Source organism: Scheffersomyces coipomensis, assembly GCF_036884675.1.
Source record: "Scheffersomyces coipomensis strain NRRL Y-17651 chromosome Unknown DFJ63scaffold_4, whole genome shotgun sequence".
Classification (NCBI taxonomy): domain Eukaryota; kingdom Fungi; phylum Ascomycota; class Pichiomycetes; order Serinales; family Debaryomycetaceae; genus Scheffersomyces; species Scheffersomyces coipomensis.
In genome coordinates, this window is record NW_027042895.1 from 1,612,405 (window position 1) to 1,631,739 (window position 19,335).

Here is a 19,335-nt window from a genome sequence, read left to right on the forward strand (position 1 = left end):
GTAATCAATCTAAATTTATTGGATATATCCCCTTAAATGGATTTTATATCCATTCTAATTCTGATTATGGTTGATTGACTTCTTTAAATCAATGATTAATGATAGATTACATACTATAAATCACCTTGTTAAAAGTTTGGCAGCACGTTTGGTAGCGTCTAAGTTATATTTTGTGTACAACTAAATTTTTTAAGCAGTGATGATTTTGTAAACAAATATCAAAACCATATTATCAACTTCTAGAGAAAGAGGACTCCTGTTTCAAATGGTATGAACCAAGATGTCAAGTGTTCATGAGAGGAAAGAGGTGTTAGAATTAATAGAAGATGAGTTTAGACGAGATTTGGCTATTCATTTATATTCGATTGTATTATTAAAACGTATAAATCCTAATTTTCCTAGATCAACATGGGGTAATTGGCCATTATCATTCCAGGATGTTCCTATACCGAATAATTGTTTGAAGTATGAGGATGATATTGTTGATTCTGATTATTTTGTGAATGATGTTGATATTGATGAAAAGAATCGACAATTTGAAAAGGAAGTTATACGACAAGAATATGAATCTAGAAAGAGAGTGTTTCATAAAAGTCATATTAAAAGTGAAGTTAATGAAGAGGATTCCTTCAACCAGGTGAATGGTCATACTGAAGATGATGAACTTGATCAAGCTGAAAGTGAAGAGGATGAACAAATCGAACAAGATGATATCAATGAACAAGCAGATTTATCAGTTAATTACTTTGCCAATCAAATATCTCAAGATGAAGTAGAAGACTTTGTTTCTGATAGCGATAGTGATGGAGATAATGAAATTGACTTTTCCTTACCAATAACTAAAGTTACATATACTGAGAAAACCATCAATGCTAAATCAGCGTTAGTAAATTGTCTTAATTCACTTATAGCAAAGAAAATCAATCAAAAAATCCAAACTTTAAAATCGGAAGCTATAATAAATCCTAATCTTGATGTATCTGAGAATATTGAAACTCATAAGACTGTCAATGATTTAAGTTTCCAACTTGCTGGTAAAGTTAATAATTTGATTGAAAGGTTGGAAGATAATATTCAAGAAAATAAACGTATAATAACGTGGCAGAATGTATTATTAGAAGGGTTGCAATTGGAGGAAAAACCTCATAATGTCATTAATATAGAAAAGTATAAACGGTTATATGACCAATGTGAGGATATGTTTCAAAATATACGGTATAATTATGAATTGGAAGAAGACGATGAAGAGGAGGAGGATGAAGAATCAATTTCATCAGAGTATGCAAACGTCTTTACTCCTGAAGGTGGATTTGATGTGATTCAATACTTAGAAACTATTAAATACCATAAATCAAATGTTAGTAATCCTTTGTTTGATGATTTACCTCGTCTGTACCTTCAATTCCGAAACTTCCAAGCCAAGATTAACGATGATTTAAAGAGGATTTATATGGAGAAATTAAAAGTTCACGAAAAGTTACAAGTGATAGATTGGAGTAAAAAACAAAAGAAACGGAAGCAACGAATTGATAAGTTAAAATCGCTTAATGAGGATTTATCCAATGTATCTGAAGTTCAACATGATGCTATCCACCATGGTCCCAATACGATTGATGAGAATGAATATCTTCTCAAGAATTACATTGTATGAATAACTGGAATACATGAATTGATGTTATATATTTATAGAATAGGGCCATAGGATGTAGTATATTATTAAGAGGCACCTTGTCTGATATGTACTATATGGGTTAATTTTTTTAAAAAAAAGGAATTTTATACTATACAAAAAAAGAATATGTTATTAATCTTTTAAATTTATTTTAAGAATCGAAAAAATTTTGTATCACCAGCATCACCACGTCATTATTACTAACTCATTAATATTATTCTTACTTTCTCTTTTCAAAAGTAGTTGTGATTTCAGTATTAAAAATGACATCCCAGAACTTACTTGTAACACCAAAACCTAATTCATAATTCTTATAATGATGTTCTAAATGATAAGTTTTTACATCTTGTAAATAACCTGGTAAGTTAGTATGATGTAAGACGTAATGAGTAACATCATACATGATATAACCTAAAGTTCCACCGGCAAAACCAGAACATGCCATATAGAATGGGAATAAGGAAAATACTAAACGATAGAATGGATAAGCTAAGATGACAAATAAAGCAGGGGGTAAGACTAATCTATAACCATCCATTGGTAAATAATGATGAACACCATGTAAAAGGAAATGTAAAGTTAAAGCATAAGGATGATCGGGTAAATATCCATCTAAATGGAATAAGAAACGATGTAAACAATATTCAACCAAGGTCCAAATGAATAATCCTAAAGCCCAGAAACTAACAGCCACAAGAGGATTTTGATTAATGAAACCAACATAAAAGATATAAAAGTTTGGAGGTAACCAAACAACAGGAATAACCCACCATGGAGTTAAAGAAAGGGGTTCTAAGAAATTCCCAAATAATGGAGCTGAACCTTTACCATAATGTCTTGGTCTATGAACTTGATCCAAGTAAAATTCTTTGGAGTAATCACTAAATAAAAGTTGTTTTAATAACGGTTTACTCAAGTCTAAAAACTTATGTTTTTTAATATCTTCATCATAATCAGTTTTAATTGATAATTTTTCCATAGCAGGTAAATGTTCATGGAATTCATACATATCGAAATCCTTATTATTACCATTTTTATCTTGAACAACTTCAACAGGGACTTTATTTCTATTATTAAGTAACCCATGTTCTTCTTGAGGAGTAGCCAAGTAACCAATCAACATGTCATCATCTAACATTTCATAAGCACTTTCTGAATGTTCATGAGAATCACGATCAGCCATGATTTTAGTGATGTCTTGACCAGCATAAGGTAAGATGATCTCATACCCACCTGGATGTTCATGGATGAAAGTAGTTACATCATAAACCTTTCTTTTATACAACAGGACCCAACAATCCTTTTCAGTGTTATGTTGACTGACCTGTTTGACAGATAACAATGGTAAACTTGAACTCATCTTTTTGACTATTGTTTTGAAGTTGATATGATGATGATCTTAACTGACTAAGAACTATGAAAAACTGTCAAAAGCTATAGTATATATATATATGTCGTAAGGTGTAAAAATCGGGTGAGGTTAAACTTGTTATGGCTTGGGTTTGTAATGGTTTCAATTTTACAGGAAGGATGCGATCTCTCACACAAATTTTCTTTCCTCCATTTTGTAACGCGATTTTTTTTGTTAACGGTTTTGTAAACGAGGAGGATAAATAAATAAATAAAGGGGCTCTCTCGGGATGGATCATTTTTGTATGCTGTTAACAAGTGCCGACTCTAGAACCGGGCTATGATAACTAATGCTACAAATGGATTAGACCACAACAACAACAACAACAACAACTATTATGATAAAATGCTATGTTATGTTTATTTTGGACATTGTTCTACAATGTCTATCTGTCTCTGTATGTTTACTATATATGTATATATGTATGTATGTGTTTCTACTTTTTGGTCTATGCTTCAATGCCGGTGGATTGAATGTTTTCTATTTTAGCAACATCTAAATCAATCTCGATTGCTTGATCATCTTCAACTTCATCTTCATGAATGATTCCATCATCGAAGATGATTCTACCATTACCCTTTCTATGCACACTTCGTTCTTGAGGTTCAAGATCATTGCTCATCTCCACATCTTCTTCTCCTGTAAGAGTACCAACAGTAACTTCTTGTCCTTCAATACCACTATTATTTAATTGTTGCTCTAAATGTAAGGTATGATCAACTAAATTAAGATATGCATACATGAAATTCGATAATAATACTTGTTCCCGTAATGATCGTTTAGGATTAGCTAATTTCAAATGAGATAATCGATAAATGGCTCTTTCAACATGTACAGGGAATCGATAATCCAACATTACTAAGGTTGATTGTGATGGTGGAGGTAAGGGGAATCCAAATGCCGAATCAGTAAATACAATAGGTTGATTGGCCTTTGATGTTCTTTTGATTGATTTCTTCAACTTCTCTTGAACTTCTAAAGTAGTTTGAGCTGGTTTATCTTTATCAATCTCATCACCTTCTTCTTGTTGCTGTTCATCATGTTCTAGATCAACTTTAGATTCAATAATTTCATCATTACCAGTTTCTTCTTTCAATTTCTCCTCTTTCTTACTTTCTGATTGAGGACCAAGCAGTAAGATCTCCTTATTTTGATCATTCGAAACTTCTTCATTAACGCTAACAGGAGATTTTCTTCTTGAAACAACTTCATCAACCTTAGATTCATCAATCTTCTTATTTTGATCCTTTTTGAAATAAGTATCAGTATCAATAATCATATCCTCATACTTAATATCCTTATCTTGTTTAACGGTCTTCTTATTCTTCTTCTTAAATAATAATGATGAACCTTTAATCTGTTGATGTTTCAATTTACCATCATTATCAGAATCATAATCAACCGTAACACCACTAGTACTACTTGAATCATCTAAAGTTTGTACTTTAGTTTCTTGTACAACTATTGGTTTCTTACGTTTGAATAATTTCGTAATCATATTCTCTTTATTCGATGAATATTCTTGTTTATTCTTTCCATGAATGGCATTTTCAGAAACTGATCGTTTAGTATTAGTTGAATCTAAATCAATATCTTCATCAGCATCAAGATCAATCTCATCATCAGATACTTCAAATGCATCATCATCAAGATTCTTATTAGTTATTTCAGGATTAGATATTGATCTAGGTGGGACTTTATTAATCGAAGTTTCCGGTAATGGAGGTAAATTACTATTATTTTCAAATGAAGAAACACTATTCGATCTATCTCTTAACCAACCCCAAGATTTCTTCTTCTTGATCTTATTAGTGGTATTCTTTGAATCTTCCGATACGGAATTACCTAATAATGCGAATGATTTCTTCTTTTTCATCTTCTTATTTGGTGATGTTTCAACACTTGATTCATCCGAATGATCAGGTTGTGATTTCGAAAATAATAAATGGGAATGATGTTGATTCTTTTCATTGTCTGATTTTAATTCCTTAGATGAATCTTTCTTATATACTTCTGAATCATTAATAGTTGGAGAAGGATAGGGAGATTCATCATGTTCAACAAATGGATTTTCATGTCCATTTTTACTTAAACTTATGACATGTGGAGTAGTAGTAGTCGATACATCTTTATCAACCGGAATCTTACTTGGTGAAGTTTTACGTTCTGATTTCTTCTTTGGACTTGGCGATTTTAATTTAATAGGTGATGATTTAGTTTCTTTAACCGGTGATACTTCAACTGGAGTTTCAATAGGTGAACTCTTGGAAATAAATTCATTCTCATTAATATCTTCATCATCGTCATCTTTAAGTTCAATAGGATCATCAGTATTAATATCATTGAAATTAGGACTGATCCGGTCAAATTCTCCCAATACTTGTTTTTCAAACCCTAATGAATCTTCATAACTTATATCTTGGATAGAAGTATCAAAACTAAATTCAATAGCTGGAGTCGTATCCTTTTCAACTTCTTTCTCAATCAAAGTCTTGGTAGAACTGGATGTAGTGGACACGGTTGATTCAGATTTATTCAAACTTTCCTTAAACTCATTGATTTCTGACCTTAATAAATCTAAATTTTGATTCAATTGATTCGATTTATCAGGTGGTCCATTTTGAATTGGTGGTACAGAATGTGGTGGTCTCTGCTGAACATATGGTTGTTGTTGTTGAGGAACTTGTTGTTGAGGTGGAACTTGTTGATTTTGTTTCTGTAACTGTTGTTGTTGCTGTTGATAATAATGATATGCATCGGTTTGTTTTTGATAACTTCTTTGATGATGTCTACCATGAGGATGATGTGATTGAGGAATTGGACCATTCTGTGGTGGATAACCACCAGTATGCTGTGAAGAACGACGTTGTTGTTGTTGTGATGATGATTGGGGAGGTGGAGGAGTTTGAGGTTGTTGTTGCTGGGGAGATATATTCTTAGCAGGATATTGACGATATGTTTGTTGTTGAGGATGATTTTGATTAAGTGAATCATTTGAAGCATTAGAACTATTTACTCTTGGTTTTGGAACTTGTCCCTGTGATGTTTTATAATACGTAGCTGATCTATAACGTTGTTGAAATTGTTGATTCAAATAAGGATCTTGCAGTCTATTCTGAGCACTACCACCTCTTATATCCTTTTCAATAGGTGTTGGAGGCATACCATTGTTATTACTTGCATGTCTTAATTTCAACTGTGATAACCTCTTAGCGGTCATGCTATGTTGTTGAGTTAATTTCTGAGTGATTTGATTTTCAATTGATCTTGAATTTGGATTGATCGGATATGGTGAACCTCTCTTCAGTTGAAGTTGAGGGAGTAACTCCTGTTGTGGTGGTGAAACTTGATTATGATGACGATGACGATGTTGTGGTTGTTGTTGTTGAACTGGTTGTGCTTGAGGATAAGGTTGAGACGAAGCTAAAGTATTTGGATCCACATAACTGAATAATAACTGCGAATCTCTATAATTTCTTTTTGGTATTGATTTTTCAGGCACAGGTGGTGGAGAAGGACTATTTCTAGTACGATAATGAGGCTGTGATGGAGGTGGTGAAGGGGTTTGAGGTAATGTTGAAGAAGTTTGATACATTTGACGGATATTATTTCTTAATGCCTGTAATTTTTCAGCACTTGGTACAACTGGACCTGAAGTTGAACTTCCTGAATTTTTTCTATAGTTATAATCAGGTCTTCTACTTCTTTTTAAATCAAAAGTATCATTATTATTCTTTGAAGGAGAAGTTTTATTCTTTTCTCTTTTTGAAGGCGATATTTCTCCATCATCAATTTCATCATCATTTATGAAATCTTGATAAGGAGAAGTAGATGGTGGAGGAGAAGTCTTGGGAGAATTTAATTCATCAATTGCTAATATTTCCACATCAGTATATCCTAATGAAGCAGATGATAAAGTTCTAGCCAAAGTAACAGCATCAGTTGCATCCATACCTGCTATTTTTGATAATTTTGATAATTCATTAGTTAAATCACGTAAGGAAGGATTACTAAATCGTTTATTATTATTAATATTGTTGTACCATGATTCACGTTTAGGAAATATATCATCTTTAAGTTTTGAATCTATATTCTCTTCATCTTCATCATGTGAATCATCATCAGCCGGTAAAGAACTTGAACTTAACGATGATTTTCTGGAGATTGATTGTCTTCTACTTTCCATGATTTCATCAACTTGAGATTTAATATGAGTTTTAAAACTTTCTGGATTTATTTGAGGATGCAAATTGGCTGGAACCCATAATAATTGATTAATTTCCGATGATGAAGAATCAGGAGAGGCATCATAATATTCATCGTTGGATTCTATGCTTGCGGTATCATTTATGGAAGCTTGACGTTTTATGGATGCTTGTCTTGATAAGGATTTATTTCTTCTTATATCTACTGGTTGTTGAGAAGAAATAGGAGATCTTGATTGAGAATGAGATGGTGATGGAGATGAAGTGGGTGATTTTTGTAATCTTTGATTATAAGGAGAATTTGAATCTGATTTTGAAGTTGAATGAGATGGTGGTGGTGGAGGAGGAGGAGGACTTGGAGATGTGGAAGAAGAAGAATGTATAGGTGAAGGACTTGATGAGTTATTATTATTATTATTTATTGAATCAATATTAATATCATCGATGGTATCTAAATTAGGTAAATCAGGATCATAATTCATTAAGTTCCCTATGGATAATCGTTTCAAAGCAGCCACTATTTTCTTCTCTTGTTCGATATCTTGAACAGCAGATTCATAATAGTTATGAGAAGAGGCCATGATGAATGATTATTGTTGTTTTATATGCAAAAAAAGTGAATGAATGAAAAGGTATATGTATGCAGTAAGTTGATCTGAACTTTGATTTGATCTTGATTTAGGGGTATAAAAGAGTGAAATATATGAGAATTAATAAGATAAGCAGAAACCTAATATGATGAACTCTGCATTAGTAAGTTTACCTGATGGATTGAAATGAATGGATGTGATTAAATGAACGAATGAATGGAATGAAATCAGTTGTTTGTTGATTATGAAAATAATAACAAACAAACAAACAAACAATATAAAACGGTATGCAAAGTGATGTAGGTGGACCAGATTATCTATACAGTAGAATGAATCAGTTGTTGACTGATGATATATGATATTAGACAGATCTGACTTAAGGGTTAAGAGGAAAGGACAGGATTAATAAAAGTTGGGGGACTAGCAGTGGATTGGATTGATGTTGCCTTTTTCAAAGTTTGAAACTGTTTATACTTTTTTTTGATCTCACCCAAAATTTTTACACGTCTCGTTTTCTGAGTGAGTGTCTCCTTCCAAATTAGACTGAAACAAGAATGCTATTTTTAGTATTATACAAAGTTAACTATATAGTTACAAATGAGGATTAATTACAATAAACAACAGTATACAGATTACACCGTTAGCAGATGTGAAACCCTTTATTCTTATTATAACAATACCCTTCTACTTCTTCTTCTTCTTCTTCTTCCCTCTTGTTCTCTACGGTTAATTAGCCAATTCTTTCTATAGTTAAGACCAAAAAGACGCGCCTTAAATTTTAAAATTTTTAATCGTCTAAATAATGATTAATTTGATTACTCTATAGATCTATAAACTCTAGAACAAAATGGTTATAAAGTGATAAGCTCCTCCTATCAATAAACTATAATACACAAGATTAACTACTCTGGTTTGATGGACTACCAATTCTGGCAATCCCATTACATTACATATAGTATGGACTAATATGTTACCCCATAAATTATGATATTTAAACCATATCAGATTCAGAATATATCCAAATAATGTAGTATAAGTTAATTGAAGGGCCACAGTAAGGATGATTTCTTTCAATTGATATTTCTCTTGTTTATATAAATGATACCCATGATGGATATGAGCAATTCCAAATAACCAAGGAGTATAATTTATAAATGATTTGGGGGATAAAGTTAAAATAATGCCTCTAAATATAAATTCTTCTGTAATGGGAGCAAATATATAATCTCTTACACCATATATATTCATAAAAGTATTAAGAAAATCTTGGTATAGACGATCAAAATTAGGAATGATTGAGATTTCTTGTTCATTGACAAGAAATAAATTAACTAGTATAGGACCAATAAATAATACTAATATAGATATCACACTATAACTAATATTGATCAAATCTTGAATAACACTAGTATCATTACTAGTGAAACCTGGTATTATATTCAATGATTTGATCCAGGTAATATATGAAACATGATTGAAAAATGGAATCAGAATTGATAACAACACACATAATAATGTAATTCTATAAAATCGAAACGTTATAACTTGGATATCATTTCTATCTTTATTTTGTAAATGATGAGGAATGTGGAAATATATGAACACCACATATGAGGTAGCAATCATGAAACATAGTAGAATATCAAATACCATTGCCTTTTTTAACCTCCTCAATTTGATATATGATGATTTTTTGACTTTTGAGTTTTGACGGTGAATGAATGATTTATTTATTTATTTATTCATTTAATTTATAAATCATTAAAAACTAAACTAAACTTTAAAAAAATAATTAAAGCACAGACAGATGATATAACAAGTGTTTAATGTTAATTGGTGCCTTAGAAAATGTTTCACATATTCAAAATAGATGTTTCATAATTTTTCACTCTAATGTCACAAAAAAAATGAAAATAAAAAATGACATGACAAAACTTTAGGACAAGACACAAAAAAAGACATTTGCACAAAAAGAGGAATTTCCTATTTGGGCGACATTTTTGACAGCCAGTTCAATTATAGATTGTATGGTTAGAGCGATAGATAATGATGAATTTAGTTGCAAAAACACTACTAAAAGTTTTTTTTAACAATATGTACATCAACGTGACATATTAATATAAGCAGTCATGATTGTAATTTACATAAAGATGAATAATCAATGTTGGCGTCTAATTGAAACCCTTGTATCTTCCTTTAGAATGTTCTCTCCGTAAATTTAATTATTTTTGTAATTAAATAATTACTTCTTTAGCGCTGACCATATTCTATTTGAAAAATATCATCATTCTCCAAACTTATATAGAAGAAGATGTGTTTTGATTTAATTTTCGAAAGATCAATCCCTGATCCTCAAATCAACTTGTCATCTACCGCTCAAGATCTGGCAACAGAAACATCCGTTTCTCAAACTGTGGAAAATATAGATGAATATTTTAAATCCACTAATGATAATTTGAGACAAACTAAGTTTGCATCATGGTTTCAGTATTTGTTCAACATATTTGTTTTTGTTATGGTAATTGTTTCCATAGCTTTATTGTCCAGTGGAATTATGAAGATAGATCTTGGATTTATATTTTTGTTAATTGGTTCAGCTTTAACTTACGCATATTATAATGTATTCACCTCCTTTTGTTTCCGCTATAGTTGTGGAATTTTTGTCGGTTATTCAGCAAATGATGCTTGTATTAAGGGAACAATATTATTAATCATTTCACTAATCATTGTTGTGTGTGCATTAATGGGATTATTGATAAATATTTCAGTAAACTTGATTTCTTGTTTTACAATATATATATTACCAGGATTAAAAGATATCATCAATCGTATATTTCCACCCCAAAAAGATAACTGCAATGCTGACAATCATATAAATATTCAATACTAAAGTATATTTGATAATCAACTATTTATAATTTATTCCTGGAATTTTAAGTTTTAGTGGCATTTTGTTTCTCATTTTATGAAAGTGAATATTTAAATTGGTTTAAATCTTCAAAAGTCTAACTTTATTTATTTCAATTCACCTTTTCCAACTTATTTGCTCATTTTCATTTATATAATATATACCATCCATAAAGTGCACTATATCTACCAAAATATTATATACTCATTTCATCATTCCACTAATTATTTTTTTGTACCATTACCTTTATTATTCTTTATTCATTCATTTTGCTAATTATTTATTATTCCCTTACCAATTTATTATACATATAATTCATTTCTCTTACTTTTATTATTTTGTTGTCTAATTTATTTTAATATGTAATTTAATATGTATTTATAAAAGAATTATATAGTTTCATTAATACTTTTAACAATATTCCCATAGTAAACCACAAAGTATGAATGTAAAAACTGATTCACTAAGACCGTTAAACTTCTTACAATGTTTACATTCTGGACGATGATCTGAATTAAATATGGTAGTACAAAGTATAGGATCCTTGATGATTTGTTTAATATTCGAAATATTATTTGTAATCTCTTCAAAATTTCTAGTAAGTTCAGATAAAGCGTTTTGAGTGTCGCCTTTTAGAGTATACTCCTCTGTAAATTTTAGGTAATGAATCTGAAGCATAGCTATCTAAAATCTTGATATCATCATCAGAATTATATAAAGGGGAAGGCATGAATGGTTAGTTTAGTCGAATATACTATCAATAAGAAGTGTGTTCTTAAATGTTTAGATGAACATGATAATATGTATTGAGAAATGTATACTAAAATCTAAGTAATGCATCAATAATAATACTTTCCTTGAACAACCTAAACTAATTATTTTTACTCAAAGTCTACACTTACAGATATGATATATAATAGCTAACTTCGTGACAATATTACGACAACCAGATGCTGAAATGACATACAAAACTATATTTTCACTAACACACACATTCCCATACCTGCCTATGCATACCATACTCTAACCAACACAATCCAAAGATGATAACTAACAAGTAAAACAAATGCTAATGAAATCAATGAACCAATAGTAAATCCATTAAAACTATTTTCAAAAGTAATGTATCTCCATGTTGAAACTTTCTTTGGAGGATTATTAAGCTTATATTTGATTAAATCAAGTTCATTATTGATTTTGTAAAGACTTTGATTAAGATTTGAAATATTGATGATTGAAGTGTTTTCACCATCAATGGTTTCTGTCTCAACTATTGGTTGTGGTTCAGGGGGTGATGTTTCTGATGATACTGGTCTATAAGAAAATTCAAATCCAAACATTGTTTCAAAGTTATCTATCAAAAGGAAAATAAAAAGTATACAAAAAGCTTACACTATTTTAAAAATAAATTGTTATGTGTATTTAAAACATAGATGTACACTCATGTAAATTATTTCATACCATATTGGGAAACTATAAATCCACTATTAATTTCAACATAACTGCCATAGTAATACTCACCATCAAACCACAAGATATGAAGACCAAAAGTGATTCAACCAGATTTTTAGTGTTTTTACAATGATTACATTTAGGAAGATGATCTGAATTGAATGTAGTATTACAAAGTTTTGGATCCTTAATCTTTTGTTTAATATTTGAAACGGTATTGGTGATTCCTTCAATATTTCGAGTTAATTCGGATAAAGCCTGTGAATCATGAGTAGTTTGATCCACCGTTATTATTCTTTTAATAACATTTGGTGATGAATCTGAAGCACATTCATCTAAGGTGAACGATTCGTTGTCAACTAAAGAAGAAGACATGATTAATTGATATAATATTGATTTAAATTGAAAAGAAATGAAAAGAAAGGAAGAAGTAGATACAATTTAATTTAAAAAGATTAATTTAGAGATAAACTAACGTACATTCATGTACCTTTTGTTAATAACATTTTTATATATAAAAACTATCCTAATATGATTAGTCTTAGAAATATTGCTACAATAATACTTACTATCAAACCTAATATAATAATTATAATAGTAGCTTCAAAACAATTATTAAATTCTTTACAGTGTTTGCATTTGGGAAGTTGATCAGAATTAAGAGTAGGAATAGTTTCGACTTTTAAATCCTTGATGTTTTGTTTAATGGTTGAAACATTATTGGTGATTTCATCAATATTTCGAGTTAATTCACATAATTCAACGAAATTTTGAGTTTCATTGGTGGTGAAATTAGCTCTTTTAGAAGTTTTAGATGATGAATCTGATTCATAGTTAGCCAAAGCGATGCCATCATTATCATCATAATCAAACAAAGTAGAAGTCATGATGAGCTTTGAATACTTTGATAAGAAGAGTGTTTTAAAAAGTTTTTAAGTTGAAACAGTATAATATTGTTATGTTATTGAGGAATTTAGAATTTAAGCATATCAAGTTCAAAATTATTGATCTTTCCTCATATAATTTGAGTTTCATATGATCTCTACACTTTAATCAGGATGTAACGTAGATGTATATTAACTAAGTAAACGTTGAAAATAGCTTCATAATACTGATCCTAATTATAATGTATCTTCAAATGATGACAACCAAGTGAATAAACCTACTTTGATATCAAACTTACTAAACCATTAATACAAATTAATCCAAACAAAACAGTAAAAATAGCAACAATTGATGCGGTAACAATCATAATACCAACCCCAAATTGTTTACTCTGACATTCTTTACACATAAAATCTGTCAGTGAAGCTTCACCTTGTTCCATTGATGATGATTGATTCATAGTTATTAATCGTTAATAAACATTTATAAATTGGAAAAGAGATTAAATCATAAAATGAAAACTTATAATGATACAAATGGGATAATTTATGAATTGGCAATTGCAAAACTGTAGCGGTAAGCAAAGTTGGTATTACCTAATTAGGAAATTCTGGCTTGCGCCGCACCCACTATTTAATGCTTAATTATGTATACTCTGTAGTAGTTATATTAACTATAAACTTCATTACTTAGAACTATCAATGTTGTTATCTTATGGTATTCTCCAATCTATCTTCTTAATCTTCTGCTTCTACTTCATAATTGTTATACTTCTATTACTTCTTAACTATCCTGTGACTATAACTTAACAACCTGCATATAATCACCAGTTATCAAGTGGCATTTTTTTTGTTTATCTGACTCATTTTTACGGGGACAGTGAGCTTATTTCATCTTCAATTTAATTAGTCAAATGAGAATGGTGATACAAAGAGGTATGGATGTTTTATTTTGATAATTTTTCATTATCAATTATGATTCTAAATGTAATATAAACTATCATCAAATTCATATGAAAATTTTTTCAATTGTTTAACTTGTTCATTTCTTAATTAGTCTGTATTGATAACACTTTCAGCCATGTTATTCCAACTAAGATCTAACATATCTCACATTAAACATGCTAATCAATATCAATTAAGATTCTTATCTTCATCGATAAGATGTTTGCAAGGTCAAAATTTAACAGAAAAGATTGTCCAAAAATATGCTGTCAATTCAACTAAATCAGTTCATAGTGGAGATTACGTTACTATTAAACCTCAATATTGTATGTCTCATGATAATACTTGGCCTATTGCTACCAAATTTTTAAATTTAGGAGCTAAAAAAGTTAAAAATAATAAACAAATTGTATTTACTTTAGATCATGATGTTCAAAATAAATCAGATAAGAATTTAACTAAATATAAGAACATTGAAGCATTCTCTAAAGAATTCGGTATTGATTTTTATCCGGCTGGAAGAGGTATAGGTCATCAAATTATGATTGAAGAAGGTTATGCCTTCCCATTGAATTTAACCGTGGCATCTGATTCTCATTCAAATACTTATGGTGGTATTGGTTCTTTAGGTACTCCTATCGTTAGAACTGATGCCGCATCGATTTGGTCTACTGGTCAAACTTGGTGGCAAATCCCTCCCGTGGCCAGAGTTGAATTAATCGGTAAATTACCAAAAGGTATTACTGGTAAAGATATTATCATTTCTCTTTGTGGGATCTTTAATAAAGATGAAGTTTTAAATCATGCCATCGAATTCGTCGGTGAAGGGGTTAAGGATTTACCTATTGATTATAGATTAACCATTGCTAATATGACTACGGAATGGGGAGCATTATCTGGTTTATTCCCAATTGATCAAACTTTAATAAATTGGTATGAAGATAGATTAACCAAAGTTGATGCAAATCATGCTAGAATTAATCCAGATTCGATTAATGAAATCAAACAAAATCAAATTCAATCCGATAATGATGCTAAATATGCTAAATATTTAACCATTGATTTATCAACTTTATCAACTCCATATATATCAGGACCAAATTCAGTCAAGATTTCAACTCCATTATCAGAATTATCCGCTCAAGAAATTAAAATTAATAAAGCTTATTTAGTTTCATGTACTAATTCAAGATTAAGTGATATTGAAGCGGCTGCTTCTATCTTAAAGGGTAAGAAAGTTAATCCTGATGTTGAATTTTATGTGGCTGCTGCTTCATCTCAAGTTCAAAAGGAAGCCGAATTATCAGGAGCTTGGCAAACTATCTTGGATGCTGGTGCTAAACCATTACCCTCTGGTTGTGGACCATGTATTGGGTTAGGGATTGGATTATTAGAAGATGGTGAAGTTGGGATTTCTGCCACCAATAGAAATTTCAAAGGTAGAATGGGTTCTAAGGATGCTTTAGCTTATTTAGCATCTCCAGAAGTGGTTGCTGCTAGTGCTATCTTAGGTAAGATTGGAGGACCTGAAGAATTATATGAAGGTGGTAAAGTTACTCCTGCAGTTGAACCAAAAGTGGAAACTATTATCCCTACATATGATGATTCCGTTGTGGTTGAATCAGGAGCTAAAGTTGATATCATTGATGGATTCCCAAGTAGTATTACTGGAGAATTAATCTTATGTAATGCCGATAATATCAATACTGATGGTATTTATCCTGGTAAATATACTTATCAAGATGATGTGCCCCCAGAAACTATGGCAGAAGTATGTATGGAGAATTATGATCCTGAATTCCGTACCAAAGCCCAAAGTTCGGATATCATCATTAGTGGATTTAATTTCGGTACTGGTTCATCTCGTGAACAAGCTGCTACTGCCATCTTAGCTAAAGGTATGAAATTAGTCGTGGCGGGTTCATTTGGTAATATATTTTTCAGAAATAGTACCAATAATGCATTATTGACGTTAGAAATCCCATCTTTGATTAATAAATTGCGTGAGATTTATAATGATTCCAAAGAATTAACCATCAGAACAGGATGGGAGTTGAATTGGGATATTCCAAGTGCAATGGTTACTGTTAAAGATAAATCCAACGGTGAAGTGATTTTAACTCATAAGGTTGGTGAATTAGGTACTAATTTACAAGATATTATCGTTAAAGGTGGTTTAGAAGGATGGGTTAAAAGTGAATTAGCCAAAGCATAAAAAAATAAAAATAAATCTTTGATAGGTTTATAAGTACATAGACATATATAATTATATATATACGTTGCCAAAAAGTAATTGTATTATTTATTCATCTTATTATTATTATTATTAGTCATGGTAGTAGTAGTGTTCTGTCCATATTGGATCTGATGTATGTAAATGACGAAGCTTTTCATATTCTGGATTCTTAAATTTGTGAACAAAGGAAAGACCTTGATCAATATCTGATATATGTAAGATCTTTTCACCTAAATGGATGTATTCCAAGACACAAAAGCTATCAGCCAACCACCAACCTAATGGAATAGTAGGTAAATTTGATAAGTTATATAATGCCATTTCCATATTTTGAGGTGGAATGATTGGATCAGTTTCAAATACAAAGCTATACCATTGAAATTTTTTTAATATATGAATTGGAAGTCTGAATTGAATTTGATTATCAATGGAGAAATCATGATAGATAAAAAGATGGAATCGAAATTGGAATAAATGCCATAATCTCAGTTGGAAATAACACATCTTCTTCAACAATTCAAACATACCTAATCCATTATCACGTTTACCCAAAATGAATTCCAAATAAATGACTTGATTAGGACTTGGATTTAAACTCATGATTTTTTCAAAAAATAATCCCAAATAATGCTTATCATGATAACTAATCAGATCTTCACAAAAGTAATCTTCATCATAAAGTTTCAAATATTCATAGGGGGAATTGGTATGTGTAAACACCACAGGATCGGGATCTCGAATAGGTTCCACAAATAAAGATTTATCATCATCTTCTTGTAAAGTATTAACTCGGATAGTAATAGGAAGCATAGCTGATGGTAGAGGTTCAAGATATTCTCCAAATGCATCTTTAACTTGATGAGTGATAACTGAAAGAATAGTTTGAATGTGGAACATTTTTGTATAGCTGTAAAGTTAATTGCTTGGTAGCATAATAATATATATTAGAGTTTATAATTTTTTTTGCCGCCAATTAAAAACGGCAACTGTAATAAAGAAGAGGAGTTCGCAAAAAGGAAGGTATATTTCTTACAAGAGATATACACATCATGTTCAGCATATTTCACATATTACAAAGATTAATATCAACTATAGACATATTATATTCGTTGATGGGTATATCATATATGTAGATTAATATAGTGTACTTTAAAAAGCTGCAAATATAAAAAAAGTGGTGGTGGTGTGCATATTATGATACCCTGAAAAAAAAAGTTCCTACAAAGACAAACTGCGCTAAAAATCTCAATTAGGTTAAAAATCGATAAGAGTAAAACATAGAGGTAGGGGAACTTAATAAAATATTAGTTGTATATTATTTGAGACTAACGTATATGTGAAGTTTGAATAGGTTGGAGTATAATTTATATGAATCATAATTTCAAATTATTATTTTTTTAAAGGGTTATAAGAGATTTAAAACTGATAATGAAATCGAATCAATGGTTAGATTGATGCGAGTGTAAGCATAATACGACTCGTTAATGCTTCGTGCGATTTCATTTGATGATATGATATGATATGATTTTCTGCTTATGTCCATTATTTTGTATCCCTCATAAATCAAATGGAAAATCATTATATGTAGAGAAAGATATTGAAGGTGGGTTTAATAGGAGAAGAACGAAGATGTACGGCTGGCTGGGGGAGTTCTAGGCTGGATGAAATAAAAAGTCCGGTGGAGGCAAAAAAAATTAGTGGCTACCCCCCACCACCCGCAACAATCTGAACAATGAAGAATTTTAGGGTATGTTGCCGAAAAGCAGCCGACCCCCGTTAGGTCCTCCCAATTTCTTCTTTTTCCCCGTTGTAACTTGTAATTTTGTGATAAAATTTCACTGCAGAAGAATTTGTCGCTAGAAAAAAAGAAAAATTGCATTCGTTGGATTACCCCTCCCCCGCTTAATTTTTTAGTGAGAGAAATTACAGGTCAGGCAAAATAAATAAAACGTTTAGCGGATGGATAAAGAGAACAATCAAGATGTAATTAGTTATTGATGATGATGATGACTTGATGATAGATGAAATTAGAACTTCCTTATAAGGTAATGTTTCACTTTTGTCATGAAATTATTAGTGGCACTTTTGCTCAGATTTACTAGAGATTTACTTTACACATGAATACCATTTAGTTAAGGTTTAACGGATAAATTGAATAAGTAGTACAAACCATAAAAAGAGAGTGCTTAATCCCGCTGTAATATTAGAATAGTCACTAAAAATAATATTTTTTTACCTTAAAATTAGAAATTAGTGGGATAAATAATTAATTAATTATTTAGTGACAATAAAAGAGGGTAAGAAGTTTATATAAATAGATTGATCAATCCTTTATAATTTATTTTTAGTTTATTACAAGATATCAACTTAATACTAAGTTTACATCTATTCATTATTCCTTATTAGACTATTCCATTCCTTCATCATTCATACCCCAATAACATACCATATAACATACTATCATAATGCAATTAGTGGAAGATATCAAATCCACTATAGATAACACTATAGAAGAAGCATATACCATCTTAGATAATATATTATATTATATTTTAAATGCCGTTATGATGACTTTACTATTTACTGATTTATTAGTGGAGTTTATTAATAATTGTATATATAATTATAAGATTATAAAATGTTCTATCAAGCATCAAATGTATAATAATATAAATTGATTATTAGTGGAGGATGGAGATTTGAACAGAAAATTGGATTGAAACCGGTGGAGGGCAGACAGTCAGACAGAATCTTACAGTAAAGTTTTGTGTCTGAAGAAGAAATATTTTGACATTAATTGTTTTTTAAAAAAGTGTCTTAACTTTTCACATGAAAAAAAGACAGACAGACAATAATATTCCCAGACAATTTTGTTCCTCCAATTCTATGCATTATGATACACACATTTCCATTATAGTTTAGTTCATTCATTCATTCATGATGATCATAGTTAATATAGATAAGTTTATACCTTGATGGTAAATCCACTGTGCAAAAAAGTTTTTTATGTTTTGGTTAAGGTTTGGTTTCTT

At 30.3% G+C, this 19,335-nt stretch overlaps 8 protein-coding genes across 8 annotated transcripts; 3 read left to right on the plus strand and 5 right to left on the minus strand. All coding sequences in view use genetic code 12, as the record gives it.

Moving 5' to 3' along the window:
- The first annotated feature begins 69 nt into the window (after positions 1–69).
- Positions 70–1,772, plus strand: DFJ63DRAFT_169383 (uncharacterized protein). The gene has a single exon (XM_064903705.1). The coding sequence runs from the start codon at positions 281–283 to the stop codon at positions 1,649–1,651; it is 1,371 nt and encodes a 456-aa protein (XP_064762027.1). The 5' UTR covers positions 70–280; the 3' UTR covers positions 1,652–1,772.
- On the minus strand, positions 1,773–3,282 carry SCS7 (fatty acid alpha-hydroxylase). The gene has a single exon (XM_064903706.1). It carries the CDS (start codon positions 3,030–3,032, stop codon positions 1,893–1,895), a length of 1,140 nt encoding a protein of 379 aa, XP_064762028.1. The 5' UTR covers positions 3,033–3,282; the 3' UTR covers positions 1,773–1,892.
- ZDS1 (Zds1p) lies at positions 3,282–8,292 on the minus strand. Its single transcript, XM_064903708.1, has one exon. It carries the CDS (start codon positions 7,867–7,869, stop codon positions 3,532–3,534), a length of 4,338 nt encoding a protein of 1,445 aa, XP_064762029.1. The 5' UTR covers positions 7,870–8,292; the 3' UTR covers positions 3,282–3,531.
- Positions 8,293–8,715: 423 nt separating this feature from the next.
- Positions 8,716–9,531, minus strand: RCE1 (CAAX prenyl protease; the record flags this gene model as incomplete). The annotated part of the gene is made up of 1 exon (XM_064906236.1): positions 8,716–9,531. One exon carries the CDS (start codon positions 9,529–9,531, stop codon positions 8,716–8,718), a length of 816 nt encoding a protein of 271 aa, XP_064762030.1.
- Positions 9,532–10,189: 658 nt separating this feature from the next.
- Positions 10,190–10,960, plus strand: DFJ63DRAFT_338636 (uncharacterized protein; the record flags this gene model as incomplete). The annotated part of the gene is made up of 1 exon (XM_064908686.1): positions 10,190–10,960. One exon carries the CDS (start codon positions 10,190–10,192, stop codon positions 10,766–10,768), a length of 579 nt encoding a protein of 192 aa, XP_064762031.1. The 3' UTR covers positions 10,769–10,960.
- An 833-nt stretch (positions 10,961–11,793) lies between these two features.
- DFJ63DRAFT_335994 (uncharacterized protein) lies at positions 11,794–13,125 on the minus strand (the record flags this gene model as incomplete). The annotated part of the gene is made up of 3 exons (XM_064908298.1): positions 11,794–12,140; positions 12,376–12,597; positions 12,816–13,125. 3 exons carry the CDS (start codon positions 13,123–13,125, stop codon positions 11,794–11,796), a joined length of 879 nt encoding a protein of 292 aa, XP_064762032.1.
- Positions 13,126–13,935: 810 nt separating this feature from the next.
- On the plus strand, positions 13,936–16,382 carry LYS4 (homoaconitate hydratase). Its single transcript, XM_064907067.1, has one exon. The coding sequence runs from the start codon at positions 14,204–14,206 to the stop codon at positions 16,280–16,282; it is 2,079 nt and encodes a 692-aa protein (XP_064762033.1). The 5' UTR covers positions 13,936–14,203; the 3' UTR covers positions 16,283–16,382.
- Positions 16,338–17,556, minus strand: DFJ63DRAFT_170300 (uncharacterized protein). The gene has a single exon (XM_064903720.1). The coding sequence runs from the start codon at positions 17,198–17,200 to the stop codon at positions 16,394–16,396; it is 807 nt and encodes a 268-aa protein (XP_064762034.1). The 5' UTR covers positions 17,201–17,556; the 3' UTR covers positions 16,338–16,393.
- Between the last annotated feature and the right edge of the window lie 1,779 nt (positions 17,557–19,335).